The following is a 22298-nucleotide window of genomic DNA, read 5'->3' on the forward strand; positions in this document are numbered from 1 at the left end:
GTACAAAAAAGTTATTCTTAAATGTAAGCAATTATTTCTAATTTAATTAACAAATTGGTGGAAAAATATTAGTATCTAATGAATAATTTACAATTATTACTAACTTATTTTTTATAGAATTTTACATTTCAGCTTTTTTTTTTTTAATACAGTAACTGTAAAAATTTATCTGAATTATTTAATACTTTAAACTAGCAACCTTGCAGTCACTATGTGACTGTCGTGACTTGTGAACTATAAATAAATGAAATTTTGCTTTATTAAATAATAAATTTGGTTAAATTACACTGTACTTTCTTAAATATTGACGTCTTTAAAGATATAAGCTCATCGCTAAGTTACACTTATCAAGAGCTTTCATTTGAGTACCCACATGCATTTTGATATATTTTTCATATTTACATATATGTTATATAAATATACGAAAAATTGATGTGGGTACTTAAATGAAAGGTCTCGATGAGTGTAACATCGGGATGAGCTTATATCTTTAAAAATTTCAATAGTTAACAAGATAAAAAGTCATTTTTTAATTACTGACATTTTTTAAGATATAAACTCATTTCGATGTTACACTCATCGAACCTTTTCATTTAAGTACCCACAAGGCATTTTTTATATATTTTATATATATGGTATTTGTGAAATATATAAATATATAAAATATATGAAAAATTTATGTGGGTACTCAAATGAAAGGTCTCGATGAGTGTAACATCGGGATGAGTTTATATCTTAAAAAATGTCAATAATTTAAAAATTACTTTTTATCTTGTGAACTATTGACATTTTTAAATATATAAACTCATTTCGATGTTACACTCATCAAGACCTTTTATTTAAGTACCCACATTGCATTTTTTATATATTTCATATATATGGTATTTGTGAAATATATGAATATATAAAATATATGAAAAATTGATGTGGGTACTTAAATGAAAGGTCTCGATGAGTGTAACATCGGGATGAGCTTATATCTTTAAAAATATCAATAGTTCACAAGAAAAAAGTCATTTTTAAATTATTGACATTTTTTAAGGTATAAACTCATTTCGATGTTACACTCATCAAGACCTTTTATTTAAGTACCCACATTGCATTTTTTATATATTTCATACATATGGTATTTGTGAAATATATAAATATATAAAATATATGAAAAATTTATGTGGGTACTCAAATGAAAAGTCTCGATGAGTGTAACATCGGGATGAGCTTATATCTTTAAAAATGTCAATAGTTCACAAGATAAAAAGTCATTTTTAAATTATTGACATCTTTTAAGATATAAACTCATTTCGATGTTAAACTCATCAAGACCTTTCATTTAAGTACCCACTTTGCATTTTTTATATATTTTATATATATGGTATTTGTGAAATATATAAATATATAAAATATATGAAAAATTGATGTGGGTACATAAATGAAAGGTCTTGATGAGTGTAACATCGAAATGAGTTTATATCTTAAAAAATGTCAATAATTTAAAAATGACTTCATCTTGTGAACTATTGACATTTTTAAAGATATAAACTCATTTCGATGTTACACTCATCAAGACCTTTTATTTAAGTACCCACATTGCATTTTTTATATATTTCATATATATGGTATTTGTGAAATATATAAAATATATGAAAAATTGATGTGGGTACTCAAATGAAAGGTCTCGATGAGTGTAACATCGAGATGAGCTTATATTTTAAAAAATGTCAATAGTTCACAAGATACAAGGTCATTTCTTAATTATTATTCTATTTTAACAAGAATAATTAAGAAAAATCTAAATAATTAGTACTCTATTTTGAAACAAACCAACTGATTTAGATATTACATATTTACATATTTATTATTACTGAATAACTTTTTATTTTATACTATGAGTCTTCATGTGTCTCATATAATTAGACCTAGCAGTGAATCTCTTCTCACAAACGTCACACTGATGTGGTTTTTCCCCGGTATGAATTCTAATATGCTGTTTCAAACTGCTGGTAGTGCTGAACTTCGAGTGACAAACATCGCAAGTTCGAATATTTTCAGCCACGTGAATCCGCATGTGATCCTTCAGAAGTTTCTGACTTCCGAATTTTGAGTAACAAAAGTAACAAGTACTTGATTTTTTATTATGATTTTGCAAGTGCTTGTCGTGAAGCCGCTCAGTTTTGAATTGGGCGGAACAAATATTGCAAGTGTGAGGATGTTTGTCCTCGTGGATTTTTAGATGTGTGCTTAAATTTCCTTTCAGGTTGAAGGTAGCAAAGCAAATGTCACAGGAGTAAGGTTGCTCTCGGAGGTGAATTTGCATGTGAATGCGGATCTGTTTCTTCTGACGGAAATTATGGGAGCATACGTCGCACTTGTAAGGTTTTTTTTCGGGGTATATTTGCATGTAGTCTTCTGCGTTGATTAACTCTAAAAAAAGTATTAATTTTAGAGATAAAGATTAATAGTAAAAAAAAAAATTGCAAATTTTTGTTATTTTTAATTTATTAGACAGCTCAAAATTAAAAAAAAAATTTTTTTTAGGTAAAATAAAATTAAAAAATTGTAAGCTGTATAAAAATTGAAGTTTTATTAATTTTTAATATTTAAAAGTCATACCAGACTTATTACCAATGTCTTCTGGAGCCAGAGAAATATCTTCTGTTTTTAGTAAATTAATATCAATTGGAAATTCTTCTTTTCTAGAAATTTGATCAGGATCCTCATTTTCTTTTCTTATTAAATCTAAAATTATAGATTTATTGTCAGTTTTATGATCATATTAAAACCAATATTGATGATTTTTAAGTTTTTTTTTTTTTAACAAATAAATTGATTATCAATTTTAAAAAATTTATTATAGTAATTTTTTTTTTTTAATTATTTATTTGGTGAGATAAATAATTTTCACGCTCAAAATTAATTTACCTTTATTAAATAAATAAAAAGATTTAAGGTAGTTGTAGCGTGATAGGCATTTCAACAGAAAATTATGAAATTTTTTATTGAAAGATAAATATATTAATAATTCACTACCAAAATTTCAGATCAATTGACCGCACCGTTTTTGAGTAATTAAATTTTGAAATTGCATCTTTTACACGTAGCGGTATAGAGAGATGATAAAGTTAGTATGAAATCTTTGGCCCACTCGAGTGGTACGGAAGATTTCATACTAACTTTACCATCTCTATACCTCTACGTAAAGATACAATTTCGAAAATTAATTACTCAAAAACGGTGCGGTCAATTGATCTGAAATTTTGGTAGTGAATTATTAATATATTAATATAATAATATTAATATAAATGTAATTTAAGAATATAATTAATTTAAGAATGTAATGTAATTTAAGAATTTATTAACAAATTTATTTATAAATAAAAATAAGGTTAATTTAATATTAATGAAACTAATTTTTTTTATTTAATTTGAAATTATTTTTACGAACTCTCAGAAAAATATTATATTGTGACTTTTCTGGGTGAACCTCTTTAGAGAACTGAAATGAATATAGAATGAAGATAATTCTTAGTTTTCATACTTAGCTCATATTACAAAAAACACTTCGAGTATATGCTTACAAAATATATCACGGTAAAATCTTTTAAAATACTCTAAATGTAATAAAGATTATAAATCATAGAAAGAAAAATTAAATTAAATAAAACTTGCAACCTTGTAGTCACTGTGTGACTGCCGCGACTTGTAAACTATGAATAAATAAATAAAATTTTACTTTATTAAATTAACGACTTTTGTTAAATTGCACTGTACTTTTTTAACTATTGACAGTTTTAAAAATATAAGCTCATCCCGATGTTATACTCATCAAGAGCTTTCATTTGAGAATATAAATTACATTCCCGTGCAAAAAAAAATTTGTTTCATTATGAATTTCATTGTGAATTTGATAATGAAATTCAGATTTTGAAACAAATATGATTTTGATAATGAATTAGCTATAAAAATCCTCTAATTTTCTATTGCAGCTGAATCTAACAGCTAACCAACAGCTGAAATCTAATAATTTAATGGGTTATTTTTAAAAACTTACTTGTCACTTTAAACAAGTGATAAGTACATTATAAAAATCGTATATTTCCAGCTTTGAAGAAGATTCAAAATTGTTGAATCTAAAGAAATTAAGACAACGAAGAGGAGTAATTCATGATGAATTTGATGATAATAAATCTATTTAAAAAAAAATTATTTGTGACTCTTATGTAAGCGTTAACAAGATTTAAAATTTATTTTTAAAAATATATATCTATTGTTTACAGTTCGTTGTTTGTGCTATTACAAAAGAAAATTTATTTATTGAATAATTTAAAAAAGAAATAAACTAAAAAATATAGTTCATTCTGCATTATTAAATTAAGTTTATTTATTTATTTATTTATTTATGATAATTATTTATGATTTATAATAAACTTATTATGAATCAAGTATTAAGGTAAGATCAAATTAATATAAAATTTATAACCTTTTTATGATAAATTTATTATCAATCAAGTATTAATTTTTATATGGTTCCATGATTTTTGTTGATTACTGTTAAATTAGTAATACATTTCCTCTAAGTTAAATAAAATAGTTTTTTTTTTTTTTTTTTTTTTGTAATTTTGGGGGAAAAAACAAAAAATACAATTACAAAATAAAACATATTTATCTTATAATTCATGATTCTAGGTAGCAGTAGAAAATTAAAGCTTCTCGAGGATTGTGATCTTCCTCAAATTATTGTTGATGGCAACGTGATCCCTTATGTAAGCTCAACTAAACATTTGGGTGTTCATTTATCAGCAAATCTCTCCTGGGACCTTCACGTTTCTCATATTTCTCGTAAGGTCTACAGTACTCTAAATAGCCTCAAGCATAAGAAGAATTCATTATCTACTTCAACCCGAAAATTATTGGTTACAGCAATGATTATTCCAATCATTGACTATTGTTCATTGGTGTTGATAGATATTCCTAAAAGGCTTGATTATAAGTTGCAACGTCTGATAAACAACGGTATAAGGTTCATCTTCAACTTAAAGCGTGATGAACATATCACTCCTCACAGACACTCCCTACAATGGCTTACAGTTAAATCAAAGCGATGTTACCTCTTGGCGTGCTTCTTATATAAACTTTTTAGCACTGGTGAACCTAGTTTCCTCAGAAACTTGTTCATCGATGAACCATCTGACATTAGACGTTCTGAGCGTTTGGCGGCTAAACATAATAATGTTGCATTTATAATCCCGAATTTTTCAACTGTCTCCCTATGAGCATTCATTTTTAATCTCATCAATTCGTCTTTGGCAAGAATTACCAACTGATGTCATCAATGCACTTAGCATTGATACTTTCAAGATAAAAGCATATGAATTTTTCCGTGGTCTTGAGCTAAAGGAGAACTGGATACCTGGCATAACTGAAGATGATTCAAATCACTAAACTAGTGCTATTGGCTGTGTTTTAAATTCAAACTTTAAATCCCAAATTTTAAATTCAAATCCAAGTCCGAGATTTATCATTTATCATTTATCGTTCATCAACTATTATCCTAATTAAAAATTTTTATTCTCCTTTATTTACTTCACTCTTATTTATTTTTAAGCGATATTAGTTGATTTCATTATTCTTATCTTCAAATTGTATGTTATGTTTAAATAGTTATATTTCTAAACTTGTCAATTTATTTATATAGATCTGTTTATATTGCTACATGTACTTTTTATCTGCTATTTTTGTACCATTTGCCATTCGGCTAGTGCCTTGGCATTTAAATTAAATAAATAAATAAAATAAATAAAATAATTAATTCAATATGACTCTCGTACTAAATTGATAATCATTATCATCAAATTCATCATGAATTACTCCTCTTCGTTGTCTTAATTTCTTTAGATTCAACAATTTTGAATCTTCTTCAAAGCTGGAAATATACGATTTTTATAATGTACTTATCACTTGTTTAAAGTGACAAGTAAGTTTTTAAAAATAACCCATTAAATTATTAGATTTCAGCTGTTGGTTAGCTGTTAGATTCAGCTGCAATAGAAAATTAGAGGATTTTTATAGCTAATTCATTATCAAACTCATATTTGTTTCAAAATCTGAATTTCATTATCAAATTCACAATGAAATTCATAATGAAACAAATTTTTTTTTGCACGGGTTTATATTAATTTATCTTTCAATAAAAAAAATTTCATAATTTTCTGTTGAAATGCCTATCACGCTACAACTACCTTAAAACGATTTAAAATGGCTCAAAGCGATTAAAAACGATTTAACTCGACAAATATATAGATATACATTTTGCATGGGTTGAACCGTTTTAAATCTTTTTTTGAATAAGGGTACTTAACAAAAATAATTGTAATTTAATATCAAACCAGGTTTATCACAAATGTATTTTGGGTGTAATGGACTTTCAAGTTCTTCTGATTTAATTTTTTTAACATCAATCGGGTACTCGCAATTATAATCTTTTCTTACAAGATTATCGCCTGCACCTTCACTGTTCAGCCAACCCTGAAATTATGTGTCTAGTTTTAGAATTTTTTTTATTGTAAAAATTATTACAAAAAATTAAAAAAAAAATTTCAATTGTAAAAAACTTGAAAAACCTATACGTGCAATTTTTTAAAAATATTTTTTGGTTCGAATTTAATAATTAAAAAAAAAAAAAAAAAACAGAAAATTATAAACGTCGGCTAAGTCTATTATTGTCAAATAAATTATTATAACAAAAATTCCACATGAAAAAATTTTAAAAAATCGTGAGTGCAAATTTTTAGAAATATTTTTTTTTTTTTCATAATTGCTTTATTGCAAAAATATGACATTGAAGTCAGCAGTCACTTGATAATTTTTTAATTTTATTTAATAAACAAATTCTTTCTGAAAAATTGCAATTATCATTTTTTAAAACTTCTACATGTCAATATTTTTTTCTTATTCTTTCAGCCATAATTTATTATTTGTTAAGGAAATTCTAAAAATTATTAAATATCTGCTAAATTAATTGTCTTTGCAAAAATTTCAATCAACTGTCATCTGATTTCAGTATCATTAAAGTTATTAAAAAATTTCTATCTAAAAAAATATCTTACCTCAGAGTCGAATTTTTCCACTTTTATAATTACCATTTCGAACGAAGAATTATTTATCTCCATTTTTATTAACTTAAATTTCTTAAATAATTTTTTATAAAAAATGTGAGACAAGTACAATAATTAATTTATTTATTTTCATCGATTTTTAATCCCGTGTTAAACATTTTTTTTAAGATTATGTTCTGGAATTTGTCTGATGTAAACAAAAACAGTTTATATATAACAGGAGCGACAACAATATAATTATAAACTATAGCTGTATATTTACTATAGTTTAATTTTAAGATTTTTGACTGACGCGCAGGCGCACTTTAAAAAAGTTAGCTGTCACTTTACAATTTTTTTTATATGTAAAACTAGAATTCAAATTTGCGCGCGCAAGCGCGCGCCTCATATTTATTGTCATGATATATTTATGTGTCGTTTATGTATATTATATTCACTTTCAACCAATCAGAATGAGAATAAATATTTTCAACCAATCACATCACGAATAGATTGGTTTCACATACATTTCATCTCAATTTTATTATGAGACTAGAATTTAAATTTGCGCGCGCAAGCGCGCGCCTGACTATTGAGTTTGCATATATTTTCATTCTTATGATATATTCGACCAATCACGTTACGAATAGTTTGCTTACATGATATATTTTCATATTTTTCATCTAAATTATAAGAGTGGATCATCAAATTAATTTTTACAATTAGTTGGTAAGGTTGTTTTCTTTTAAAAATGAAAAATTTGCAGTTTTCTTCACTTTAGACAACCAATCCCAACAGTCTAATTGTATATTATATATTTCTAGTAAAATATCACAGATGGCGCTTTTAGTTCCTTATCTGTGGATTCAAGGGGAATACACTATACTAAAAATAACTAGACCAAGTGATACGATTATTATTATTTATTAGTCACTAAACATATTTAAATAGTTAATTATTATTTAATAAACTTTTATTAGATTGGATTGCATCCACAGCTGTGGTTGTATATATCGTTGGATCGTCCCAGTTGCTGGCGCTTGGCGGTGTTGAGGCGTTTTTGGTTGCAGGTCTGCCGCCAGAGGCGTGACTGCGCTGATAGTACCGCCACATATCCAAGTGTGGTTTTAATTCTGATCATACCGACTGTTTCTCCTTACCATTTAGTTAAGTCAGCTGACTGGGAATGAAAAATATTTCAAGGTCCCGAGATGTTTCAAAATAACCGTCATTTTTGTAATTACTTCTCTGACATAAGAAATCACATATCTTTTTACTACATAGTTTAGTACATCGAGTTACTCTTCACCGTCTACTTAGACTACGTAAAAATTAAAAAAATGAAACTCAGATTATTTTTTGTACTGTTCTTCACTGTATTTAGTGTTAGTTTTTCGGATAATAAGCTAAAATGTGATTACAATAGTGAGAAATTTAATTGCCGGCTTACGTCAAAGACTCCTTATCGCTTCATTGCAAACTATGATGACAGTGAAATTAAATTCCCAGGTAAATTATTTTATTTTTTTACATTTTCATTTTTTATTTTTATTTTTTATTTTTTGAATCAATAAAAATTTTAAGTAAAACTTTTTTTTTAAAATTGCACTTAAAATTTATCAAATTTTCTATACGTGTCAAATTTTTTTTTAATAATTTTTTTCAATAAAAAAATTCTATAAATTTTTAGGTATCAGCTAATTTAATTTTCATTTATAATAGTCGTATATTTATAGATGATACTGAAATCAGCGGACGTCTAATGATTTTTTTTTATTATTACTAAAAATAAATTATACACAAAAAAAACATGAAATTGAAATAAGCAGATGATAATTTTTTGATTTTTCTTAAAATATAAACTAGATCTAAAAAATTAAATTTAAAGATAAAATTTAGACTAGATGTAAAAAATAAATAAAAAGTAAATTTATAATTTTTCAGATTTTCTAAAAGTTGAATTTTTTAAATAAATTTTTTTTTGCTATAATTTACTTGGTGTAAAAATCTAAAACAATTGAGAGATGTCTATTAATTTCACTATTATTATTGATTATTATTATTATTATTATACTTTTTTTCTCGTTTTTCCATTAATTAAATTCTAATTAATTTTTCTCTTTAATTAATGTTATTTAATTTTAAATACTCTCTATTGATGTATGTTGATTAATAAATCCGAACAAAAACAGTTTCACTGTAAAAAAATCGTGCCAAGTCCACGTTCATAGGACTATTAAGAAAAAAAAATTTCTTTTTTCTTTACAAAAAGATATAAAATAAAAAAATAAAAAAAAAAAGACCATTCGGCAGCCGAAATGGAAGTAGATTTCATCATGAATAGAAAAAAATATAACGAAGATTGTATACAGAACTAGGGCTTTTAACTTATATGCAATCGACAAAAATATATATCGACGGACAAATACTAAAACCAGTGGAATAGCAAATTTTATAATTGGCATAGGGGAATGGGGCATAATTTTGAGACTACACATATGACATGGTACTCACATTAAAGCTTATTTAAAGAGCTTTCGGATGCAATTTACAGAATTGCAATAAGTTATCCCATTCAAAAGTTATTCGAGTTCGAAAGTGAAGAAATGTGAATTTTTATGATTTTCAAAATTTTGAAATCCTGGTATTTCTAAATTACTTGACCGATTAAGCTCATCTTCGAACTTGACTTTGGTATTTATCTGTAGAATAAGTATGTTGAGTTTGGTAGAGATCCGTTGTAAATTGGCGACGCTATCGTCCTGACAAGCCGCGTTATATCCCATATATATATATAGATATATATATATATATCTATATATATATATATATATATATATAAATACATACATATATAAACTTTTGAACCATATGCATTTTCTGAATTCGCTTGACGAGCTGAGTCGAAATATAGCAAAATTTTTCAAAAGTTCCGTCATGAGGACCAATGCAATAGTTAGATTTCTATGAAATCTACTAATTAGGAAAACGGTTGACCCTGAAGGCCATCCCTGCAACTTCCCGCTAATTCCATACTTAGGCGCTTAAAATTGCACCAATGATGTTTTTGAGCTCTTCGAGCTTAAAAATACAATTTATGGGTTATTTTGAGCTCTCCGAGCTCAAAGAGATTGCTTTCCTATGCTTTTGAGCTCTTCGAGCTCAAAAGTCTGATAGAGATTTGATAAGACACTATTTTTTGAATTTTTAAACCGCAATAACTTTTGAATGAATAAACCGATTTCCATGCGATTGGCAGCATTCGACGCAGTTTTTTAAGCCTCACAAAGAATCTCAAATTTTGAATTGATCGCGCAAGGAATTTCGGAGTTATTCCGAAAAAACACTTTTTTCGGTTTTCTATCGTTCACGATATCTCTCGAACGAATCAACTGATTTTGACCGGACTGATGGCGATCGACGTGGTTTTTCGAGGTTAAGAGCTGATTAGTTTTTGGAATTGAACCATAAAGCCGTTTAAAAGTTATTCAAAAAAAACCACATTTGAAAAAAATTTTTTTTTTCAGTTTTTTGAAGATTTCTCAAAATCTATTGATCTGAATCGGTCCAAATAGTTTTCAAAATCTAAGTTTGGTCAAGCCCTTTCGAATGGCACCAACCACGATGAAATCGGTTAAGCCGTTCAAAAGTTATAAGCGGTTCACATACTTTCACACACACACACACATACATACAGACACCGTGACAACCTCACGGGGATAGTCAGGGAAGCTTCCTGTGACCTTTAAACGTCGAGATCTGATGAAAACTCGATTTTTGCAAAACGGGGTGAAAACAATAACTTCCCGATTTTTGAAAATCTTCAATTTTCTTAGCGGGAAGTTAAAAATCCAAGTAACCGATATGATTGTATTTGATTTTCGGAAATTAAAAAAAATTTTATTGTAAATTTAAAAATTAAAAAAAAAATTTGGTACGTATTTAGTGTGCGTGGTTGCAAAATATTTAACTTTTAATGAAATTCGTAAAATCTATTTACTAGGACTTTAAAAAAATTGAAATACACAATGACGCACACCAAGTACGTTCCAAATTTTTTTTTTTAATTTCCAAATTTACAATAAAATTTTTTTTAATTTCCGAAAATCAAATACAATCATATCGGTTACTTGGATTTTTTAATTTTTTAATTTTATATCTTTTTGTAAAGAAATAAGAAATTTTTTTTTCTTAATAGTCTTATGAACGTGGACTTGGCGCGATTTTTTCTTACAGTGAAACTGTTTTTGTTCGGATTTTAGTATTTTTTGTAATTATAATAAAAATTTACAATTGGTACCAACTTAAATCTCGCGTTGGCTGCATTTTTTATAGCAAACTATCCTCTTGAAGCTACGGTTTATGTAAAAACAATTCTAGCGCACCCTGGTGGATGTAGATGCAAGCTGTGAAATGTATTTTTTTAACTGTAGTTTCCCATCTATTGGAAGATTACCATGCATTCTCGAATTATTCAGTCTGTGGCATGTCACTTTTTACATAGAAAAAAAGTCAGGATCGAAATTTTTGAGCTTGCTATAGTTTGTGCTGATAAAATTTAATAATTTCAAGTAGATTAATTATTATAATTGAATATAATTAATTAATATCAGTAAAATAAAGCATGAATTACTGTTATAATATAAAATTTAGGAACAAGAAGTACCGTAGAATTAAATAAAATTTTGCAACCTCAAAATACTGTTCTGCTTACAGTAAACACAGTCAGTAGTCTGGTGCTCCGTTTACAACGGATTATTAAATTAATTAAAATTAAATAAATTATTATTATTATTATTATTTATAGGTTGTAAAGCAAAGAAAATTTGGCTGTTAATAAGACACGGAACTAGGTACCCAAAAAAAAAAGTTATCGACGCAATGGCTGGACTCGAGAAATTCCGTGATGAAATTTCGAAAAGTTGTGAAAACAACAAATGTCAGCTGGCTGAGAAACAACAGACTAATCTAGCTAATTGGAGGTTTTCTATAGGACAAAATGAGCCGATGGCGTTGGCTGAAGAAGGTGGCGTTGAACTACGTGGCCTTGCTGAGAGATTTCAGGCACGGTTTCCTGATTTGATGCCTGAGAAATACGATAATCGAACTTATAAAGTACAAACTTTAATTTTCAGTTAATTTAATCATTAAATATTCATTAAAATTTTTTTCCTTACTAGAAATTAAATTTGCGCGCGCAAGCGCGCGCCTGAATATGAAGTTTGCATATATATTCATACTTAATATATATAGTTGACCAATCATGTTACGAATAGTTTGCAACACATATTTTCATCTTAATTTTATTATAAGATTTATTATAAAATCATAACAAACACGGAACTGTTTATTGATTGTGCGTTCTACTAGTTCCGCTAGATGGCGGCTCTAGTATCTTTCTAAAGATTAACTGTACTTGAAAATGGTGTTTCTTTTGTTAAAAGAACAATTTTTAATTATAAACGATCCAGTCAATGTTTTAATGTTTTAAGGCGTGCAATTTTGCACGCCTCATAAGCGAAGCGTTGAGGTAGTGCTCTACTCTCGACATTTAAAAAAAAAAGCAGTTTTCTCAAAACCAAATTTGATTTTTTTTTTTAATTTATATCGCATTTACAGGTTTATATGAGTGTACTAGTATCAAGTCAAATAATTTCTCAAGCACATAAAATATACTTGAATAACAATTATTTTATTTAACATAGTAAATAATAACATTATAAATAATCTTTTCTGGACGTTCGTGTGTCTGTGTTTATGGATTGGTGTGTGTGGTAGGGAAATTGCTCGAAAAAATTATCGTACCGGAATTATTTTTTTTTATTATCTAAAGTAACACACTTAGGACTTTCTCAATTAATATTGGCATTCAATTAACTGTCGTTTAATTATTATTTATAAAAAACTAATATATGGCTGTAGATTTTTTTGTATATCTATCTATACATTTTATTGTAGTATTTTTTTTCCTCGCCTTAGAATTATGGCGCTACTAAACCATAGCAGAGTTTTCTGTTTTCTATTATTTTGCTTTTTAGTAGATTTTATAAAAATCTAACTATTGCAGCCGTCCTCATGGCGCAACTTTGAAAAAATTTAGTCGTTTTCTGACTCAGTTTGTCGAGCTGAGTCAGAAAATGTATATAGTTCAAAAATTTATATATGTATGTATTTATATATATATATATATATATATATATATATATATATATATATATATATATATATATATATATATATATAAGTATATATATATATAATGCGGCTTGTCAGCACGATAGCGTTTTCAATTTATAACCGATTCTTCTCAAACTCAACATGCTTTATCTATCGATCAAGACCAAGATTAAGTTCGAAGATGAGCTTAATCGGGCGAGTAATTTGGAAATGACAAGATTTTGAAATTTTGAAAATCGTAAAAATTGATGTTTTTACTACTTCAACTTGATATAATTACTGATCAAGACAAGATATAAAAATTCGGTAAAATGCATCGTAAAGCTCTTTTTATAAGCTTCAATTTCGACTACTCAGAAGTGGTAATAGCCTCAATATTACTCCTTTTAGAGTTCGTTTAATGAAACAGTTTTACTGTTGCAGCCGTTTTAGAATTATTGTCTGCATCATAGCTTAATCATGATGTAAATTCAATAATTACGATAATGATTAGTCTTTCGTGTAATGTTTTCAGGTAATTCGTCAGTAAATATGTCACAAATTAGTTCTATATATTGTTTTCTTTAATTAAAATTTTATCCGGTTTCAAACATCTGATTGATTTGCAAATTATTGTTCCTAAGCAGTTATTTAAAATTTGGTCATTTATAATTCAAATTTTATAATCTTTGCAATTCTTTGAGAAACTTTTTCTTCAAAAGTTAATTTTTTTTCCAAAATTTGTTCTAAATAGTTTTAAATTTATTATTGAATTTTGTTTTTAATTCATAAATTAAGTTGTACATTATTAGTGTTATTATATTATTTTATTAAAAATCAATTTTCTTTATTTGAAAAATCTACTTCCATTTTGGCTGCCGAATGGCTTTTTATATTTTATTTTAATCAATTTTATTGTGAAAAATGAGATTATGAGGCGTGCACTTTTGGATTTTCCGAACTCTGTTATAAGATCATAAAAAAAACGGAACTGTTTATTGTGCGTTCTACTAGTTCCGCTAGATGGCGGCTCTAGAGTACCTTTCTAAACATTAACTATACCTGAAAATGGCGTTTCTTCTGTTAAAAGAACAATTTTTAATTAAAAAGGCCATTCGGCAGCCGAAATGGAAGTAGATTTCATGATGAATAATAAAAATACTACTAGGGTTGCATACGAAAAAAAAAAAATAAATTTCTGTTTGATTAAACAACAATGACGTCAAAACGAATGCAAAAGTAAAATCTGTCTGAGAAAGTAGGTGATTTTTGGCCTACCCTGATAATGAGGTACACAAATTAAAGCTTATTTGATAAGCTTTCAGATGCCATTTATAGAATTTTAATAAGATATCGCGTTCAATTGTAATTGCACGGAAATACGGTAAAAGTGCAAATTTTTGCGATTTTTGAAAATTTTTGAATTGCTATTATTCCTAAACTATTCGATTTGGAGAAATAAATAAGTACACAAATTAAAGCTTATTAAATAAGCTTTCAAATGCAATTTACAGAAATCCAATAGGATGTCGCGTTCTATTGTTATTGCACGGAAATAAGGTAAAAGTGAAAATTTTTTGCGATTTTGAAAATTTTTGAATTGCTCTCATTTCTAAACTAATCGACAGATTTAGCTCATCTTAGAACTTAACCACAGAAATCGTCCTAAGAATAAGTATGTTACGTTTTATTGAGATCCGTATAGAATTACGGGAGTTAGAGAAGAGACAATGCCGATTATATCGTATATCTATATATATATAAATATATACATAAATAAAGTTTTGAACCATATGCATTTTCTGAATCCGCTTGACGAGTTGAGTCGAAATATAGCAAAATTTTTCAAAAGTTCGTCATGAGGACCAATGCAATAGTTAGATTTCTATGAAATCTACTAAAAACGATCCAATCAATGTTTAAATGTTTCGTTCATAATTAAATTAAATTTTTTTTTGTTTCTTTTAATGAAATAATACAATTTTTTTTTTTTTAGTTTAAATTTACAGACAGACAAAGAACTAAAGAAAGCGCTGGAAATTTTACAGTAGGTTTATTCGGAAAAAAAGGGAGTTCTGATGTCGAATATCCGCCAGTTGATGCAAAAGATAAAATATTAAGAGTATTTATTTACTACTAAGATAATTAAAAAAATTATTTATAATTTACAATTGACTGATCGTAAAAAAATTACAGTTTTACAAAGCATGCGACAAATGGCAAAGAGATGTCGACGACAACCTTGAAGCGTACGCAGAAGTTGAAAAATTCAGATCTTCTCCGGTGATGATTCAAACGCTTAAGAATTTATCTAATCGGCTCGGTGTAACCGTTGACTTCGGTTAGTAATTCTAATTACTTATATAGTGATTATGTGATTTAATCTATACTCAACGGCAATATATATATTGCGTAGTTATATTGTCTACGCGGCTATAAATAGAATTATTTGAACAATGAGGTATTTAGATCAATCTATACCCGAGTTAATATATTGGAATTAATGTTTATAGACAAACTGAAATCAATTCGAGCAACGTGCGCGTTTGAGACTGCCTGGAATGAGAATTCTAAATCTCCCTGGTGCGAGCTTTTATCACCGGATGAATTTCTGATTATGGAATTCAGTCATGACCTTAAGTACTATTGGATTGATGGGTACGGATATCCTTTGACGTATCAGCATGCGTGTACCGCTATCGGGGATATGTTTAAGTTTTTAAAGTGAGTATTTTATTTTATTTTATCTTTTTTATTTGCTATTAATTTATTTGTCATAAATTTTGGATTCAATTTTTTTTCTAAACATTAAAAACCTTAAAATTAAATTCAAAATTGATTTTTTTAGTTTTTACCAATGTATTTATTTGTTAATTTTTTTAACTAAAGTAACAGATAATTGTAAATATAAGCTCATCCTGATGTTATACTTATTAAGAGCTTTCATTTGAGTACCCACATGCATTTTTGATATATTTTTCATATATACATATATATAATATATATTTGAAAAATATAAGATCATCCCGATGTTATACTCGTCAAGAGCTTTCATTTGAGTACCCTAATGCATTTTTGATATATTTTTCATATATACATATATATAAATATATAAAATATATGAAAAATTGATGTGGGTACTCAAATGAAAGGTCTCGATGAGTGCTACATCAGGATAAGCTTATATATTTAAAAATGTCAAAAGTTTACAAGATACAAGGTAATTTCTTAATTATTGACATTTTTTAAGATATAAACTCATTTCGATGTTACACTCATCGAGACCTTTCATTTAAGCACCCACATGACATTTTTCATATATTTTATATATATGGTATTTGTGAAATATATAAATATATTAAATACATGAAAAATTGATGTAGGTGCTCAAATCAAAGGTCTCGATGAGTGTAACATCGGGATGAGCTTATAACTTTAAAGATGTCAATAGTTGACAAGTTACAATGTCATTTCTTAATTATTGACATTTTTTAAGATATAAACTCATTTTAAAGTTACTCTCATCGAGACCTTTCATTTAAGCACCCACATGACATTTTTCATATATTTTATATATATGGTATTTGTAAAATATATAAATATATAAAATATATGAAAAATTGATGTGGGTACTCAAATGAAAGGTCTCGATGAGTGTAATTCAGAGTGAGCTTATATCTTCAAAAATATCAATAATTAGTAAATAATATTATATCTTGTCACTTGATAATGTTATTGAAGATATAAGCTCATCTTGATGTTACACTCATCGAGACCTTTCATTTGAGTACCCCCATGGCACTCTTCATATATTTTATATATATGGTATTTGTGAAATATATAAATATATAAAATATATGAAAAATTGATGTGGGTACTCAAATGAACGGTCTTAATGAGTGTAACATAGAAATGAGCTTATATCTTTACAAATGTCAATAGTTCAAAAGATACAATGTAATTTCTTAATTATTGACATTTTTTAAGATATAAACTCATTTCGATGTTACACTCAACAAGACCTTTCATTTAAGTACCCACATGGCTTTTTTATATATTTTATATATATATGGTATTTGTGAAATATATAAATATGTAAAATATATGAAAAATTGATGTGAGTACTCAAAGAAAAGGTCTTGATGAGTGTAACATTGGGATGAGCTTATATCTTTAACAATGTCAATAGTTCTCAAGATACAAGGTCATTTCTTAATTATGTATCTAGAGATAAAAAATGTTCGAATGCAGCCTAAATATTTATTAACAAATTCAAGTCAAGACTTTTGCAATGACAAAATTTGTCTTATTCATTCAATAATATAAATTAAATATTAAATATATATGTTTAACTCTTTAATAAATAATTATTACAATTATGTGAATGATTTATTACAGTACTGACGACGAATTAAAGGTATCTGCGTATTTCACCCACTCAGGAACAATTTTGAAACTCTTATCTCTTTTGGGAATAGCAAGGGACCCGAACCCGCTTCTCCACAACTCCTACAATTCATCAAAAGACCGCTTGTGGCGAGTGAGCCTTATCGACGCTTTTGCGTCAAACTTAGCATTTATTTCCTACGACTGTCAGTCACAAGAGCCAATAAAGTCGTCGAAAGAATCAGTAGCAGAAGAAAATAAAAAAACGCCCAGTATTTTAGTCATGCATCAAGAACGAATCGTAAATCTTCCTGGGTGTCCAAAAAACTCTCCCTGTCCGCTGGCAGTCATGAGAGATAAATATCCTGATGAAGAAGACGAGTGTCAGTTTGAAAAGATGTGCAAGCTGTAACAAACACTATTTAGGTGAGATTTAATAAAAATTTGATTTTAAATTAAGGAGATCCATGAAAATTTGTGAATTCAATCTACGTAGCCTAATAATTAATAAAAAACAGGTTTCCGGAATATTTAATGGAGTAATTAGATTTGAAAATTGTATTTTTTACATGTAAAATGGAGATTCCACCAGCCGTGTATTTGGTTAAGAATTTAATGCAGTTAACGATTTTAAAAAAATTTTATTTTCATTGAATTTGATTGAAAAAATAATAAGTTTTCGATTAAAACAATAAAAAAAGCTTTCCGAACGTAATACGGAGATATTTTATATTTTTTATGAAAAATCACTCGGAATTTCCGTTCTTTAAAATCTTGTATTTGACTTGGCAACACCGCTTGCGCAGTTACTCGGCGCATAAGTAACCGCGGTTTTTTAAATGCTAGAAGATCTTAGTCATTTTAGTTAGACAGTAAACATAAATCCGAACAAAAACAGTTTCACTGTAAGAAAAAATCGCGCCAAGTCCACGTTCATAAGACTATTAAGAAAAAAAAATTTCTTGTTTCTTTACAAAAAGATATAAAATTAAAAAATTAAAAAATCCAAGTAACCGATATGATTGTATTTGATTTTCGGAAATTAAAAAAAATTTTATTGTAAATTTGAAAATTAAAAAAAAAATTTGGAACGTATTTAGTGTGCGTGGTTGCAAAATATTTAACTTTTAATGAAATTCGTAAAATCTATTTACTAGGACTTTAAAAAAATTGAAATACACAATGACGCACACCAAGTACGTTCCAAAATTTTATTTTTAATTTTCAAATTTACAATAAAATTTTTTTTAATTTCCGAAAATTAAATACAATCATATCGGTTACTTGGATTTTTTAATTTTTTAATTTTATATCTTTTTGTAAAGAAATAAGAAATTTTTTTTTCTTAATAGTCTTATGAACGTGGACTTGGCGCGATTTTTTCTTACAGTGAAACTGTTTTTGTTCGGATTTTAGTATTTTTTGTAATTATAATAAAAATTTACAATTGGTACCAACTTAAATCTCGCGTTGGCTGCATTTTTTATAACAAACTATCCTCTTGAAGCTACAGTTTATGTAAAAACAATTCTAGCGCACCCTGGCGGATGTAGATGCAAGCTGTGAAATGTATTTTTTTAACTGTAGTTTTTCCCATCTATTGGAAGATTACCATGCATTCTATAATTATTCAGTCTGTGGCATGTCACTTTTTACATAGAAAAAAAGTCAGGATCGAAATTTTTGAGCTTGCTATAGTTTGTGCTGATAAAATTTAATAATTTCAAGTAGATTAATTATTATAATTGAATATAATTAATTAATATCATTAAAATAAAGCATGAATTACTGTTATAATATAAAATTTAGGAACAAGAAGTACCGTAGAATTAAATAAAATTTTGCAACCTCAAAATACCGTTCTGCTTACAGTAAACACAGTCGGTAGTCTGGCGCTCCGTTTACAACGGGTTTGAACGGAACTTGGCGCCAGATTCTACCGAATCTGTGGATAAATTTTAAGGTTAGGGAACTCTTACGGTGTTGTCAAGTGTATACCGGTAATTCAGAGTGCTATATTTTTTATTCGTCAATTAAATGTTATTAATTATTTAATGAGTAAATTTTTCGGAAATTTCCTCAAAAATGTTATTAATTAATTTAAAAATTAATTTTAAGATGCATAACAAAAGTATTTCTACGTATTATTTTTTTATAGACATTCTTTACACTAGGAGGGTACTTGGATCTCCTTAATAATAAAAAATCAATTGGATCAAAAAGTTAGTTTTAAAAAAATTCACTAGGTGGCTACGGCTCTCATAGTTAGAATTCTAAAAATTGAGTATTTAAGGAGATTCACGCGAAGTAGTCAAATTTTAAAAACTTCCTGAAAATTTGTAAATTCAATCTACATAGCCTAATAATTATTTGAAAAATTAAAAAACAGCAAGTTTCCAGGATATTTAATTCAATAATTAGGTTTGAAAATTGTAATTTTTATATGTAAAATGGAGATTCCACCAGCCGTGTATTTGGTTAAGAATTTAATGCAGTTAACGATTTAAAAAAAATTTTAGTTTCATTGAATTTGATTGAAAAAATAATAAGCTTTCGATTAAAATAATAAGAAAGTAGCTTTCCGAACGTATTACGGAGATATTTTATATTTTTTATGAAAAATCACTCGGAATTTGCGTTCTTTAAAGTCTTCTATTTGACTTGGCAACACCGCTTGCGCAGTTACTTGGCGCATAAGTAACCGCGGTTTTTTAAATGCTAGAATATCTTAGTAATTTTAGTTAGACAGTAAACATAAAAAAATTTGAAGGTTAGGGAACTCTTGCGGTGTTGTCAAGTGTATACCGGTAATTCAGAGTGCTATATTTTTTTATTGGTCAATTAAATGTTAATAATTATTTAATGAGTAAATTTTTCGGAAATTTCCTCAAAAATGTTATTAATTAATTTAAAAATTAATTTTAACATGCATAACAAAAGTATTTCTACGTATTATTTTTTTATAGACATTATTTACACTAGGACGGTACTTGGATCTCCTTAATTACCGGCATGGAGGTAAATGATAATTAATAAATGTCGTAGTTAAGACGTCAGACTTCCTGGTAGAATAACCGAGATAAAATAAGCTGGAATTTCGGGGAAACATCACCATTAAAAGGATCTTGATCTTGGAAAGACGGAATCTCCGGAATTTCGCGATCAACTCGAGCTCATTTATCCTCGAAGCTCCCAAACTCCTCTCGGATCTTAATCTACATACTCTCACCAGTTTCTGGCAGGTCACGAGAATCAAGTAAATACAGTCGGTAATTAAAGTCTTAAAAGTTACCACCGATATTAAACAGACACAGTCAACCTAAAATAGTAATCAAGGTTACGATGGGAAGAAATTTATACAAAACCGAGATTTAAATTTTGTGATTAAGAATACGCCGTTTATTTTTATTTTTATTACCTACCTGAATCACCGAGGGCCGGGATACATTATCTATCTTTTATAATGAAACATTTATAAATTATCAAAATATTTATTTTATGAATATTATATATGCTAGAGTATTTCTTGAAATTATTCTCAGAAGAAATTGATCCGGGGACAAATTTTAATATTTATACAAGTAACATTTATTTAAGGTTATCGAGCAGTTTATTTTATATTATCCATCTCTGAATATTTTTTGGTATTTTTAATAGTTTATAAAGTTCATGAAATTTTAATAATAAAACTAGCAACTTGGCAGTCACGTAGTGACTGCCGTTACTTGTAAGCTGTAAATAATTAAAATTTTGCTTTATTAAATAATGACTTTTGTTAAATTGCACTATACGTTCTTAAATATTGACGTCTTAAAGATATAAGCTCATCCCAATGTTATACTCATCAAGAGCGTTTATTTGAGTACCTACATGCATTTTTGATATGAATTTTATATATACATATATATATATAATACACATAAATATATGAAAAATTGATGTGGGTACTCAAATGAAAGGTCTCAATGAGTGTGACATCGGGGTGAGCTTATATCTTTAAAAATGTCAATAGTTGACAAGATACAATGTCATTTCTTAATTATTGACATTTTTTAAGATATAAACTCATTTTTATGTTACACTCATCCAGAGCTTTAATTTAAGTACCCACATGGCATTTTTTATATATTTTATATATATGTTATTTGTGAAATATATAAATATATAAAATATATGAAAAATTGATATGGGTACTCAAATGAAAGTTCTCGATGAGTATAATGTCGGGGTGAGCTTATATTTTTAAATATGTCTATAAATGACAAGATACAATGTAATTTTTAATTATTGACATTTTTTAAGATATAAACTCATTTCGATGTTACACTCATTCAGAGCTTTCTTTTGAGTACCCACATGGCATTTTTTATATATTTTATATATATGGTATTTGTAAAATATATGAAAAATTGATGTGGGTATTCAAATGAAAGGTCTCGATGAGTGTAACGTCGAGATAAGCTTATATCTTTAAAAATGTCGATAGTTCACGAAATACAATGCCATTTCTTAATTACTGACATTTTTTAAGATGTAAACTCATTTTTATGTTACACTGATCCAGAGCTTTAATTTAAGTACCCACATGGCATTTTTTATATATTTTATATATATGTTATTTGTGAAATATATAAATATATAAAATATATGAAAAATTGATATGGG

The 22298-nt window shown here is 27.3% G+C and overlaps 2 protein-coding genes across 8 annotated transcripts; one reads left to right on the forward strand and one right to left on the reverse strand.

Annotated features, from left to right (window-relative positions):
- Nucleotides 1-1834: 1834 nt before the first annotated feature.
- Nucleotides 1835-7397, reverse strand: LOC123265597 (zinc finger protein 239-like). Of its 3 annotated transcripts, none has more exons than XM_044729390.1 (4): nt 7104-7397; nt 6357-6522; nt 2623-2736; nt 1835-2421 (listed from the first exon to the last, which is right to left on the reverse strand). In XM_044729390.1, the coding sequence occupies exons 1-4, from the start codon at nt 7164-7166 to the stop codon at nt 1874-1876; spliced, it is 891 nt and encodes a 296-aa protein (XP_044585325.1). In that variant the 5' UTR covers nt 7167-7397; the 3' UTR covers nt 1835-1873. The 3 variants fall into 3 exon arrangements, with proteins under 3 accessions (XP_044585325.1, XP_044585324.1, XP_044585326.1); XM_044729389.1 differs by having other exon boundaries at nt 2611-2736; nt 7104-7394; XM_044729391.1 differs by having other exon boundaries at nt 2611-2736; nt 6384-6522; nt 7104-7392.
- An 808-nt stretch (nt 7398-8205) lies between these two features.
- On the forward strand, nt 8206-20707 carry LOC123265594 (multiple inositol polyphosphate phosphatase 1). Of its 5 annotated transcripts, none has more exons than XM_044729381.1 (7): nt 8206-8600; nt 11899-12206; nt 15244-15369; nt 15444-15588; nt 15761-15971; nt 17646-18059; nt 20600-20707. In XM_044729381.1, exons 1-6 carry the CDS (start codon nt 8432-8434, stop codon nt 18043-18045), a joined length of 1359 nt encoding a protein of 452 aa, XP_044585316.1. In that variant the 5' UTR covers nt 8206-8431; the 3' UTR covers nt 18046-18059; nt 20600-20707. The 5 variants fall into 5 exon arrangements, with proteins under 5 accessions (XP_044585316.1, XP_044585317.1, XP_044585318.1 ...); XM_044729382.1 differs by having other exon boundaries at nt 20616-20707; XM_044729383.1 differs by having other exon boundaries at nt 20679-20707.
- Nucleotides 20708-22298: the final 1591 nt, after the last annotated feature.

This window comes from Cotesia glomerata, linkage group LG5, assembly GCF_020080835.1.
Source record: "Cotesia glomerata isolate CgM1 linkage group LG5, MPM_Cglom_v2.3, whole genome shotgun sequence".
In the NCBI taxonomy this organism is placed as follows: Eukaryota; Metazoa; Arthropoda; class Insecta; order Hymenoptera; family Braconidae; genus Cotesia; species Cotesia glomerata.

Bases quoted from the DNA above. Each gene is read 5' to 3' on its own strand.
- LOC123265597 (XM_044729389.1), bottom strand. From the start codon at position 7,166: ATGGAGATAAATAATTCTTCGTTCGAAATGGTAATTATAAAAGTGGAA. The intron at 6,523-7,103 runs GTAAGATATTTT...ACATAATTTCAG, and splicing joins TGGAAAAATTCGACTCTGAG to GGTTGGCTGAACAGTGAAGG. The intron at 2,737-6,356 runs GTTAAGTACCCT...CTATAATTTTAG, and splicing joins ATTAAATTACAATTATTTTT to ATTTAATAAGAAAAGAAAAT.
- LOC123265594 (XM_044729381.1), top strand. From the start codon at position 8,432: ATGAAACTCAGATTATTTTTTGTACTGTTCTTCACTGTATTTAGTGTT. The intron at 8,601-11,898 runs GTAAATTATTTT...TATTATTTATAG, and splicing joins CAGTGAAATTAAATTCCCAG to GTTGTAAAGCAAAGAAAATT. The intron at 12,207-15,243 runs GTACAAACTTTA...TTTTTTTTTTAG, and splicing joins ACGATAATCGAACTTATAAA to TTTAAATTTACAGACAGACA.